The sequence below is a fragment of the Aplysia californica genome, unplaced genomic scaffold, assembly GCF_000002075.1.
Source record: "Aplysia californica isolate F4 #8 unplaced genomic scaffold, AplCal3.0 scaffold00400, whole genome shotgun sequence".
Classification (NCBI taxonomy): Eukaryota; Metazoa; Mollusca; class Gastropoda; order Aplysiida; family Aplysiidae; genus Aplysia; species Aplysia californica.
This window is the reverse complement of record NW_004797670.1, coordinates 2,284-15,345: the sequence shown is the minus strand read 5'-3', so window position 1 is coordinate 15,345 and position 13,062 is coordinate 2,284. Positions and strand designations below refer to the sequence as shown.

Here is a 13,062-nt window from a genome sequence, read left to right as displayed (position 1 = left end):
AAAATTTAAAACTTTTTTATTTCCAAGAACAATTTTGGTCATGTACATTTCAATGTTCAAAATAAAGTTGGCATACAGAATGTGATGTTGATGAACTGAGGATTTCCACATGATACAAACATGTCTGAATGCAAAGCCGCAACAGAAAAAATATCAAAATCAAAATTGATCATGACGGGAAATTACAGTTTCAAAATCCCTTAATTTTTCACAAGATACAAGTTCACATGAATTTCAAGGTCTTTGTTGGAGTCTCACAAACCATATTTGGAAAAGGAAAAGAGCAGCTCTACACATACTGAGATCATACTGCCCCGTGCCATCAAAACTACCACTTACATCACTGTATCAATGACTGACGGAAATTCAAAAAGGGACATGTCAAAAAACACAAGGTGTGATTTTCACCTTTTTTTCCCCCCATCACTCATTGTTAACTTGAGAACGGGACAGCAGTTGAAAATTCTGCGCCACTTGAAATAGGACAATGTGTTCTAAGGAGGGGAAGAATAAAAATACGGTAGTAAATGACAATTCAGTGTTCCCCTCCCCTTCCCCCCCACTCCTTCTCCAAACTAACCCCTAAAAGAAGGTTCCTGGCGAAACAATGATTAAATGAATTTTTTAAAATGGCTACTACCATCAACAATGTCAAACAACTAAAAATCAATAACAATGTATCACTGTTGGGCACTGAGCTTACAGTGTGCAGCATTTTTACCTTGATCAACATTTGTCAGTAACATCACAACATCTAAAGTCTACATATACATTTAATTGAGAGATGCCATATCAAAACCTTTCACACACCTGCAAGCAAAGCAATCTTCCATATTCAACCTCTAGCAACACACACATATACTTGAAAATAAGTTCAACCCCCTCCCCCACGACTGATGCCCAAATATTTATGCGCAAAAATGGACCAAATAAGGCTCAGGTTGCAAAAAATTGGCCACAATACCAAGAAAGCTGTCGGTCGCATTGCACTTCCCTGTGACTATAAGTTGAAAAACTTAACGTGTGTAAAACTGTCCAACAAAGTGAACAAGTTAGCAAACAAAACCCCGAGTACTAAACCGGCACTGTGGCAAACTAACCTCAAAAGCCTCATTTGGTTCATTGAAGTCAAAGGGACAATCATTACATAAAAATCACCATTTATGCATTGCAAAAATCAAAATTTGAAGATGAAACTTTATGAATAATGGAATATAATTGCTGTAAGGGCTAAATTTCAAATGGAAGAAAAAAACTGATATAAGTAAGCCACACACTAAAGAGGGAAAAAAGAACTTTTTTTTCAGTTTGACCAAAATCACAAAAACTGGGAGAGCTTTAGAAGTTTTGAACAGAAGAATAACCAAGTCAAAAATTGCTAGAAACAAAAAAAAAGTAAACCATAACTTTCAGTTCAGAACCATTTTTTGACAGACCACTCTCTCAGCAGAGTCCAATAATTGCCCATTTCACACCTATAAATCTGCTTGATATAAAAGTGAAAGAAAGTGCTATAAATGCTGCCAGGGCGAAAGTTAACAACTATCAGACATCATGACCAACTGGAAATAGACAACCACCAAAAAAATTTTTTTTAAACGTGAACAAGTAGGTTTCTTTTTGTGCTCTTTCTACATTCACAAAATTTTCTAACGAGCGAAAGAAAGCAAATAACAAAACTAGGCTTCTCTTACTGCAACAATAGAAAACAACGCCAGTACTCATGCCTGGTCGGTGACTTTTTTAATGCACAGATTATGCGCAACTTTACATAAAGTAAAAACCGATTCTACAAATTGTAGTAAATCAAGGAAAATAAAACTCCCAAACACCTGCATTCTTTTGCAACCAGGGTATAACCTTTTTCCCTTAACAGACTTCTATTAATATTTCCTTGATAACTAGAAAAGCAAGTTTTCCACACTGACAGTGGAATATCATGGTGGAGAACAGTAGTGACAGGCCACTTCGACAGAGATGAGCAATATCGATGAGAAAAGTCAACAAAGAGTAAGTAAAACAAATGTGACACTATATACAAAAATTATGTAAAAATGGGATGCATTAAAGTGATAACCAACGTGGGCAAGGAGTAAGAATAAAATGTACATCAATGACATGGCACACATTTACTCATCATCATCGTCGTCATCATCGTCATCATCCTCATCATCATCCTCTGTCTTTGCCTTCTTGGGTGACGCTCTAGGAAGTGCACTAGCCCCACCACCTCCACGATATACTTGCATCTCCTGATCAAATGATGAGAGCACAATAAATAAAAATAGGAAAAATTCTGGTAAATTAGGTATTCAAAATAGGCATGAAAAAAATAGAATACGACAACATCAAAAATGTTGAAGTACAAGAAGGGAACTAAGGTGTTGCCAACCCTCGTTACATTCTTCACCACCAAAAAAAACCCTATGGTGTTTGGTGAAAAACCAAAAAAATATATTATATGATATATTTAACTCACTGAGACTTGGTTCTGAACAAAAAAACGGATTATTAGCTCGGCCCTGATACCAAATATTAAAGAAACCGGGTTTTAGCAAGTTTTCAAATAATGTGAAATACAATGGTGTCTGCCTGACAGTAATCCCCTTGGGAAGCAGGCCATGGGGCTTGTACACTTCAAAGATGAAATCCCCCCCACTGGTCCCAATAGCAAGAATAACAAGATGTGATGTTATGTCAGACAGGGAGAACATCAGCAGTAATATCATGCACGGCGCCAGATACTTTCCCCCTCAAAACTCTCGAAGGAAGGTAGATCTTGCCAAGAGAGTGTGAACTATGTTCCTGTACTCAGTGTAGTGCAGTTTCGGCCCCAAAGAAGGACGCACAAACATTCAAATGATAAGACCAGTGTCAGTGTTCAGTTTTTTAATCTTCATAGCAAAGAAAGTTGCTATCAGGAAAAGGTGGATTTAAAAGGGGGTTATCTGTAAACAAAAAATTCCATTATTGTACACAAGCTTAGGATGCTGTAAGGCAGATTTTGCTCTTCTTACCTGGGTTGCTGTTAAATGGACACCACTATAATTTTCAAAGCTTTAGTTTAATCACTTTCCTAGTGCAGGAAATGAAGATTTCCAAAATATAACAGTAGTTAAGATGAAAAACTACTTTCCCTTTGGTGACCAACAAGAGGACCAACGTCTTCTCACTTCATTATATAAAAAATACTAAATCTAGGGATGTTTGTTAACTTCGCAAGCCAGTATCATAATAAGTAAAAATATTCTATATCTTGTCCTCAATGTTTGTGCCACAATGATTTATTTATGAATTTATTTTCTGTCATATTCAGCGAGTTTTCCCAAATTGAAAATAGTGGGTATTCCAAACTTTTGTGGGAACAAGTTTTACAGATAACTTAGAAAAGTTAAAAGTATTATGAAAAGGAGAAATGAATTATTAACTCAGCCACATATTAAGCACTATTTCAGCACCAACGGACTGGGATTGAGTACCAATGCCAAAATGCTCTCAGTAATTCAATGTGGAAAAATCAATTGCACGGCCAGTAGACACAGTGGTGGGGTGGGACATTCGATGAGTAAAGATTGGAGAAATAAACGGACATGTGTTTCTGGTACCCTTCTGCCAAAGAACTCATGGTAGAGTTCTAAGACGATTAGAAACAGAAGGAACCTAGAGGCTGTCAACAGACGGGGGGAAGAGAGTGAGTGAAGGGAGGAAAAGTGATAGAAGTAAAACATTTGTTCCTGACATTGTATGTTTCAACTGATACTGTTACTTGAGTCATTGCATTCTGTACGATCACGAAAGTGGAAAGACCCACATTCCCAGATTCATAAAGGCAAAGCCTAAATCTGAAACATTTCGTTGCTCCCTTCAACTATGACTTGAAGGCACTATTCTGTCATGAAATAAACCTTTCGGGAGATGACATTTTGACACCAATCCCTCCCTTGACAGCAAACAAAGGAAGAAAAGGCTGGCCAACATAACAATTTTGCTCAACAAATATCTTCTTTTTTTTTTATAGTAGAGGGTTTTACGGCGCTCGCAACTGCATAAGGTCATACGAGTGCCAAAGGGTGGGTGTCAACAGAGTAGTCTTTACAGGGAATCAGACAGCTCACCTCTCTAGCTTCAACAGCACAAGGTCTGCTTCGACTATCAAGGCACCCCGGAAATAGGTCACAAGAGAGTGACAAACACACAAAAGAAGTACAGGAAAATGACAGTAAGGATCAGTAAAGAAAAAGCAGCAGTTCCCTGTTGTGGATCAGGCAGTTATGAGAGTGACAAGAGTCAGCCCGTTAACAATTCTACTATGCTAGAACGAGAAATGTCCCCCCTTTGGGAATGGCCTGAAGACACTTCAGTCAGTGGCACTGCCCACGAGGCTACAAATATCTCTTTCAGAAGAAATTTTAGAAGTAGAATTGGGTTGAGCAGAGACTGTTTTTCTCTAGGGCCTGAGCTTGTCATTAAGGGGCCTCTGGCAATGATAGTAATAATACAATATTCAAGGCAATATGATTTTCTGATTATTATCCAACAGAAGGTCTCCATAGCTGTCTCTTCGAGCCATGTCCACTTAAATTTGTTTTTCACACTGGTCACTGTGTTTCAGAGATTAATCATGACTAGAAACAATGTTTTCTGATACTTTTACACAGCAAAGAAATAACAGCTAGATCTAGATTGTGGAGTCAAATTGGAAATTTATGAAGTTTGGTCGGTCTGGGACTTTTGTTCAGAACCTGCAGACAAGGGAGGGAAAAAAATTGGAGTCCATCAAAATGAACTAAATTTCAGTAATTGCCCCAGGACTTACAGGTCTGGTTTAAACTTTATGAAGCAAAAATATTTTTAAAACACTAAAAGTAAGCTTGCCAACTTTTCCAAAACCAAATGAGGGAGAGCCAAAGTTATTATGTCAGATAACATATAACAACAAACAAAATTAAATCAAGTGAGACTGGTTTGGTGTAGTATATGTGAATGTCCTCTCAAATTCCCAACTGCCACATCCAGGAGTCTCAGAAAATTCTGAACGGCTGGCAAGCGTGCTAAAGCTAATCTCACTTCACAACTCCCTAAAGCACCTTACCCTTTCATATCTGGCTTTATCTGCAATAGCCAGTTCCTCAAACTTGGGCTTGTTGGGGCACACCTCCCATTTCTTGCCAAGTTCCTTAGCCACATCTGCAACACCTATACCAGGATGTGCTGCCCGCACAGCAGGTCTCTCTTCAGCACAGAAGAAGAAAAATGCAGACCTGCAATGACCAATCAAAATGGCACAATTAATGGACAGCATAAAGCAATACACGAGTTGATGGACAAAAGTTCTCTATTTGCTTCGGATCAAAATATGAGGATACTTTCACTCTTTGAAAAAAAAACCAAAAAACGTTTCATCCATATCTTGCTCTTTTTCAAAATAATACTCATTGTCCTTGCAACCTGCTCTCTATAAAAGCTCACATGCCTCTGGTAGCCAAACCCCCTTGCTCAGACCTGAAAGGGAGAAATGAAATTTAAACCTAATCTTTTCTACAGAATAGGTGTATGCTTACTACCAGGGTAATGTAGTCACAAAAGAATCCAATGAGAAAACATGAAGGTTGTTGCTAACTAGACCTTCATGTGAGCCTCAACCAGATTGTCTGAAAATTTTGCGCAACCCCCCCCCCCTCCCAAAAGAGCTTTTGTGGGTGTCATAAGGAAGGAGGACTTCCGAGTAACGAGCGACCACCCCAACAAACACAACAAAGAAGAGACCTAACCCTACCCCTAGGCCTACCCCAAAAAAGAACCTGCAACGAGCCTCAAGTGAAAAGGCCAGCACAAGTCCAAAATGAAAAACATTTTTAAAATTAAAAAACCACTCCAAAACAAACAAGGCTTACAAGGAGCATAATATAATGGCCTACATCTACATATTGCTAGATCTATAATAATAGGGTTTGATACAATAACACAATAGAATTGGAATATGAATCCTCCATATAGATCTAGATCTAGTAAACTAAATAAATCTAGATCTAGATCTAGAAGAACAAGTGAATAGGATCTAGGAATAGGCCTTGACTAGAAATCCGCATCCGATTCCGAACAGAGGGGCTCAGCTGAGTCTAGATTCTAAATAAATAAATAATTCACGCACCTGATGAAATGCCTTTTACCAACAATATTACAGCACAACCTTTGATAGGGTTTGACAAAATAGAATTGGAATATGAATCCTCCACTGAGGTCTATAATGATCTATATAAATCTAGATCTAGATCTAGATTCTATTATCTAAGTGAGTCGGACTGGAATGAATCCACACGATCTGAACAATTGAATTTGTCAACAAAGCGAAATTCAAAATGACCGTTCGAGCACGAAACTGAAAGTAGATAATTTAGGTCGTCGTCTTTTTTCGTATTCGCATTTCTACTCAGGTTCCGACAATTATGTCGGAAACGTCGGCAGTCGGCGGTTCGCGCGTCGGCGGTCGGCACGAAAACGAAAGTGCCGACAAAGCCGACGGGAGAAAAAGGGGACGCTGGCAGTCGGCCAGGCCTCGCACTACGCACATTGACTGATACAGGTGGGCCTAGCGATAGCATCGGCCGCCTCGCGGGTCGCGTCACGATTGTCGGATTTCAGACGATTGTCGGCAAACATGCAGGTCTATGCTAACCTTTCTAAAAATTATTCTTTTGAACATAACTTCATTTGACATTGCCATGCCTTTTACATAGTAGTTCATTTCGTTTGAGGGAGGGCTGCAATAACTCTATATTATAATTATGTTAAGTAGGCCTACGAGCTGCAAAAAATCATCCTGCTGGCCCCTATTGAGACATGAGTTTGAGACCCAAGTCCTACAGTCTTGAAAATGTCATTGCAAATTGTTATCCCATAGCTGCCAACATTTTAAAAAACCAAAAAAAAAACACTCTACTTATGGGGCGAGCCAAGATCATGAGTATAACAAGTTACCCCCGCCCCCCCCCCCCAACCCTTCATACACTTTTCTAAATATGGAATAAATGCAAGCTATTCAAAGTATACTGGCGGCAATAACGTCAGAAGAAACGTCTGATGTTAGATCTAGAGCAGGTCTCTCCAAGTGACTTTCGGGCTTCGTTCTCACTATCATTCGCAAATCCAGTCTTGAAAGTTCAAAGTTATTCTTCAGCATAAGGAAGTCCATGAGGAGAAATATTAGAAAACAGAATGACTTCCATACTGAGACCTTCAAAAACATTCATTTAAATGTTCTTAGGCACTGGTTGACAGCTATTTTATCCACACAATGGTAGTTTTGTCAGAACATACTAATGCACAGACAAGTGAAAGATATTCTAAAACTTACAAAGCTCTCTTAGGAGCATTGGGATCCTTTGTTCTTTTTCTCTTCTTTGACTGTCCTCCAGCAGGCACATAGGATGACATTTCTCTCTCGTAGCGAGCTTTGTCCCTTTCAGCCATGTCTTCGAACCTCTTCTTCTCTTTAGGAGTCATTTCCTGAAGACAACAGAGAATGTGACATTTAACATTCCAAAGTTCAGTAAATACAGCATCGGTTGACCAGTGGAAATTACGGAACATGGCTCAGAGGAGATTAACAGAGTCAACAGAAAACAGTCAAATTTCTTGAGGAAGCAGATTAGGATAGAAAAAAAAAGAATTGGAGGAGAAGACTATACCATCTCTACAAACCAGTATCAAAGAGAGAGAACACCTTCAAAAAAATTATAATATAAATAAGAATTAGAAATCAAGATATATATTTTTTCTATACTACCACTGGCACTTGCAATGCAGTCGAACCTGAGTAAGAAAGCCACCCATTGCTGATGAGAAAAGTGGCCGTGTAAGACAGGTGGCCGTCTTAGGCAGGACTGATCAAGATGAAGAAAACAAACCATTCCTTTCTGAGGTCCCAACCGAAGGTAGCCGCAATGTGTTTTTGTTGTTTTTATTGTTATCGTTGTTGTTGATGTTTTCGCTGGGTTTTTCTTCTTTTGTTGCTTCTTTTGTGCAAGGGTGACAATAAAACGAATTGTGCCAGACAAGGAAGACCGAGTGCTATGGTAAAACAAACATACGGGTCGCCACCACTCGTGGGAACAACCGACGCCTCTGTCACAAGTTCATGTTGACGTCCATGGTGACTTTGTTACAGACTGGGCAAACAGTGACCACTCATCGCACTTAGGATTTGTGTACGAGTTCTGGGCGGGGCTTATGGGTTATGAGGGGTTACACGCTTACCTCACCAGCAGCTGAAAATATTGTTACCTATTGGTCAACAGTGGCAGGGGCCTACGCAACATGATCGGATGGAGGGACTACCTAACAATACTAACGACAGGTGATCGGAATGTGGGCTCGTCCACAACGCTAGGGGCCAATGCACAATTTATGACAAAACGTAATGGGAGTCAATAAGGTGGCCGTCTAAGACGGGGATTATCGTTAGGTGTGATAGGGGTTGTGTGGTAAAATGTGGTGGTCGCGGCCGCGGCCGACAGGCGCCTGTTTTACTCAGTTAAATTATATAGAAAAAAACGCAAGGGGGGAAATGGAAAGTGGCCGTTTGTACAGGTGGCCATCTTATAGGGGTGGCCGTCAGGGAAGGTTCGTCTGTAATTTTTTAAAAACACATCCATCCCTCATATAGTTCACTAAACCCACATATAGATGGGGAAACAGAAGACGTGGAAATTTCTCAGGAACATAATATAGCAATACAGAACTTAATACTAAAAGTACCTTCCACTTTTCAGCACACTTTTTGGTGAATTCTGTGAAGACCACAGTGTCATTCGGGTGCTTTTTCTTGTGCTCTTCACGGCAGGTTTGAACAAAGAAGGCGTATGAAGACATACGTCCCCTCGGCTTTGAATCGTCTTTCTTTCCCATGGTGCCAGTAATTGCTTTTAGCTGCAATATTAAAAAAAAACACAAAAAAAAACATGGAATCAATCAGGGTTCTTCAATAAAGTTATTGGGCAACACAAACTTAAACAGGCACAAGATAAAAACACCATTGTCAGTAGGAACACAAGACAAGACAACTGAATCCTTCTTCTGAATCGAATCACACTTGAAGTCTGGTATCTGTAACAAATTGGGCCGTTCTGCTCAGTTCATCTGTCGGCCCGTATCGCTTCTGTTGTAGCGTCAATGGGGTTGGCCACGTTTCCTGTCTCAGGGCCCTGTGTGTCTTGCCGTGCTGAAGGATGTGTTCAACAGTTTGGTCCGCCTCACCACACTGGCATTTTGGTGATTGTACTAGTTTAAAACATCTGTACTAACATTATTATGTTGTCTCAGTCTTGTGTGCTGTGTTCTTAGTCGGAAGATAATTACTTGTTCTTGGCCGGACAGCTCATAGTAGCTATCTGGTGTCTGTGGTTCTTTAAATAATAGAATCCAAAAGTGACCTGTTGGGTCCGATGTGTATGTTGTCATAAAAACACCATTATTTCTTTTCCTGTGACTTCCTGAGTGTCACTAGATTATTTCACAACTCACTTTCTAACTCTCAGACCCACACACACTCTCATTCAATCAAAACTTACTGGCGATAATGTTGGATAAAACTCTCCTTCTGATGATATATTTATCTTGGGAAAGAATTCCATATTTTAGGGGAACAGGAAGAAAAAGCTCTTCCACCCAATTCATTTAGACTTAACAGTCTGAGTGGGCTCTCCTCTCATGAGATTCTCTACTGCAGAGCTGAAGACTAAGAAATCAGCCCATTTCAATATGCTTACTCAGTAGCTACTCAAAATTTTCCTTTCCCTCTAGTCTAGTCTGTTGCAGCGCAATTAATTTGTCCCGTACCTGGTCTTGGACAACTCAGCAGCAAAAACACTTCAAGTCTGATTTTGACATTCTTTTTACAAGGAGTGAGTGCAACACTCTGGTCAATTCTTACAGAGAATTTATAATCCATAGCCCCAGAAGAATTTGTACTGCCAATACCATGGTGGCAAAATATTCTTACACCTACTTTAACATGCCATTGTCAACATCATATTTTGACATATATTTTTTCAAAAAACACTTTTCATTTATCACTTCCTGAAACCATAATACACTATAAAAGATAGTAATGGACAAGCCGTGAGAAATGGGGAGTAAACTGTGCTGTGCAGGACCTTGAAACCCCCCCCCCCCCCAATTGGTCCAAGTCCAAAGCGAACAAATTATAGACTCTACTATGCAGTAGGCATAGTTTGATATAGCTTGATTAAGACTAAGAACAATATATTTCAAAAGCTATCAGATCTAGTTTACGATGGAAATAAAGTTGATATTCATGTTCAGCGCATCAATATTGTGTAGAAAATGGACAACAGGTAGGTAAGTGTGAGACGGGAGGCAAAGTAAAAGAATATCAACAATACTTAAAGGCCGTGGCTCCCACGGCTATTCGGACTCGAATCTGAATTCGCGTCCGACTATTCTGACTCAAATCCAATGCGCGTGCACAACACAGCAGTCTTCGCAAAGAGTAGAATTCTGTGGTGCACAATCACTAGATTCTAGATCTAGGTGTACCGAATGTGAAGCAGACAAGCAATTCGACCTTGGCCTTCCTCGGTTTCTACTATCTGCCCAACATTTAATGGACGCCGACCGTGGCGACCCAATGTGAACTGTGGTCTTTTCTTTACAAAAGATATAATAATAGGGCCAGGCAGTGGGCAACGGTATGAGTATGGGAGGGAATATAGATCTAGATCTAGATCTATATGGAAAAAAAAAGGGTAAGATTGAAGAATACAGGACCAGCAGACTCACTTTGCCTATGTCTCAACCTTAAGAATTCATAATTTTCCCGTTTTCAATATCTCTCAATGGAGAATCTCGGATCGGTAAATCTATTCATTAAAATTTTGTCCGGGGGTGACCCCCTGAGCCCCCCCCCCTCCTCCACCCCAACCACCCGCCCCACCTACCCCACTACCAGTAGCATGCATAATAAGGTCAGAAGACAAACGGGAGACTATTCGGACTCGAGTATAGACCGCGACCGACCTCGCTTACGGTACAACCGGTGATTGCCCACACGCACTGTAAGTTGAGTCCGAATAATAGCCTCCAGCGGCTGTTCGGACTCGAGTCCGAATAGCCACTTCGATACTTAATCTAAGCCCAAACTTTAGATCTAGATCTAGATTAGATCTAGATTCTAGTTTCTAATCTAAGTCTAAACTCCTGCTTTGAAAATGAAATTTAAAAGATTAGGCATACAATCTACAATCTAGATCAAAGTTGTAGGCATAATTTTTGCATCAATTACCTTTGCCTAGCCCTAGGCCTACCCAGCCCTACTACAGAGATCTAACTTCCAGCCTAAAATTAGAGGGCCTAGACGTCTAGGCCTAATAGTACTAATACATAGAAGAAGTGCAGTGGGCATCACTAGAATCTCTAGATCTAGATAGTAGAGTAGATATCTAGTCTACCCAACAAGTCTAGAGATCTAGATATCTAGAGATCTAGAAATCCAGATCTATTAGTCTAGAAATAGATCTAGATATCTAGATATCTAAAACTAGAATAGAAGTAGAATACCTGTGTTACAAGATTACAATCACACAAAAATTAACAAGTAGAATCTATTAACTAAACTAAAGAGAGGCTTCAAACTTCAAACATAGAATCTTGTCTTATCTAAGCTCTAAGAAATAATACACACAAACAATATTCAATATTGAAAATAGGTCAAGGAATATTCGCAGCTTCGAACAAAGAGCAACTGAGACAAGTAAAGAAAAAAATGGAATGAAAAACCTGAAAACAATATCGAAATGTAGATTTTAAATCTACGTATGCGTGTAGATTTCTTTAGAATTGCGGAAAACCACTGCGTAACTCGAGCGGGCAGCCAACTCCAATACCAATGCGCGGGTGAACGCTGTGCATTGCCTGGCCTAGGCCTAGCGGTAGGCTGCGGTAAAGGAATCCACAACACTGACCGAGCCATAACACTGCTGACATGGCGGCTCGAAAACCCGGCGAACAACGACCTCAAAACCCACCTCCCCAATGTCAGATATCCCTAATCATCGATAAAAATTAACGAACAACATCTCCACTGCTGTCCTGATACACCATATATATTTTAAACACCATAAACAATATGTTTGCTAAAGTTTTCGGAGCCCTGTCTCACAGCCATGTACTAGAGGCTATGCACTCAGGCTTTAGCATTGGAGTAACGGCAGCCTTGGCTGCTGTCAGCAGACGCAAGGAAGCTTGGGCTGCCATAGCCCACAATGGTAGAGCTCGCTTTCGGGGTTACGTGAAATATTCGTCCGGTGTATGTGTAAACAGTACCAACACATGATTTTCGTACCAACACACCATAGAAGATCGTTATAATATCGCTTGTATGCATGTTCGCTAAAGAGCGAGATAAGGAGAGTTGAAAAAAAGCAAATTGAGCGGACGTCATTTTTGGCGTCGCCGCTCATAGGAAAAACATGGCGCGTCCAGCCTTCGTTGAAGACCTGGGCGACGGACTTTGAATTTTAGTTCGCAAGCGCAAATCAACAAAAAACTAAAAACAAACATCCCACACTTAATGAACATAACCACAAAAATATTCTCCTTCCAAAACATGTACTTACTCGATCTAGAAATAATATTATCACATAAATCCAATACACAGCATTACCTTGCCTATCCGCTAGTCCACAGCATTCACAAAGCCACAATCGACCCCACGCCAGTGTGTTTGGAGTCGGTAGTGGCCAAGTGAGACTTATTGTAGGGGTGCTGATTGGTTAGTTTTGGATTCGCGGGTCACAGGAAGCCAATGAAAATTGCTGAACTTTATGACGTAGCTCATCATGTATCAACAAATGAACTTGCAGAAATACAGTCACATGGTGCGCCTAGCCTATCGCATACCTCCGTTCGTCGTCTCCTCGCCTCCGCTTGTTTCCGCCAGCATTCGCCAACTCTCGAAGTCGGTTGTTAGCCGGTCGCAACCCTCTTGTTGCTCACTCAAGAGTCAATATCGCGTGTTCAAACTTCAACCCAGCTCGTGCAAAC

The 13,062-nt window shown here is 40.3% G+C and overlaps 1 protein-coding gene across 1 annotated transcript; it reads right to left on the bottom strand.

The window, feature by feature from the left end:
* LOC101861455 (high mobility group protein B1) lies at positions 1 to 12,787 on the bottom strand. The gene is made up of 5 exons (XM_005103992.3): positions 12,683 to 12,787; positions 8,758 to 8,928; positions 7,355 to 7,506; positions 5,093 to 5,261; positions 1 to 2,252 (listed from the first exon to the last, which is right to left on the bottom strand). Exons 2-5 carry the CDS (start codon positions 8,905 to 8,907, stop codon positions 2,130 to 2,132), a joined length of 594 nt encoding a protein of 197 aa, XP_005104049.1. The 5' UTR covers positions 8,908 to 8,928; positions 12,683 to 12,787; the 3' UTR covers positions 1 to 2,129.
* Between the last annotated feature and the right edge of the window lie 275 nt (positions 12,788 to 13,062).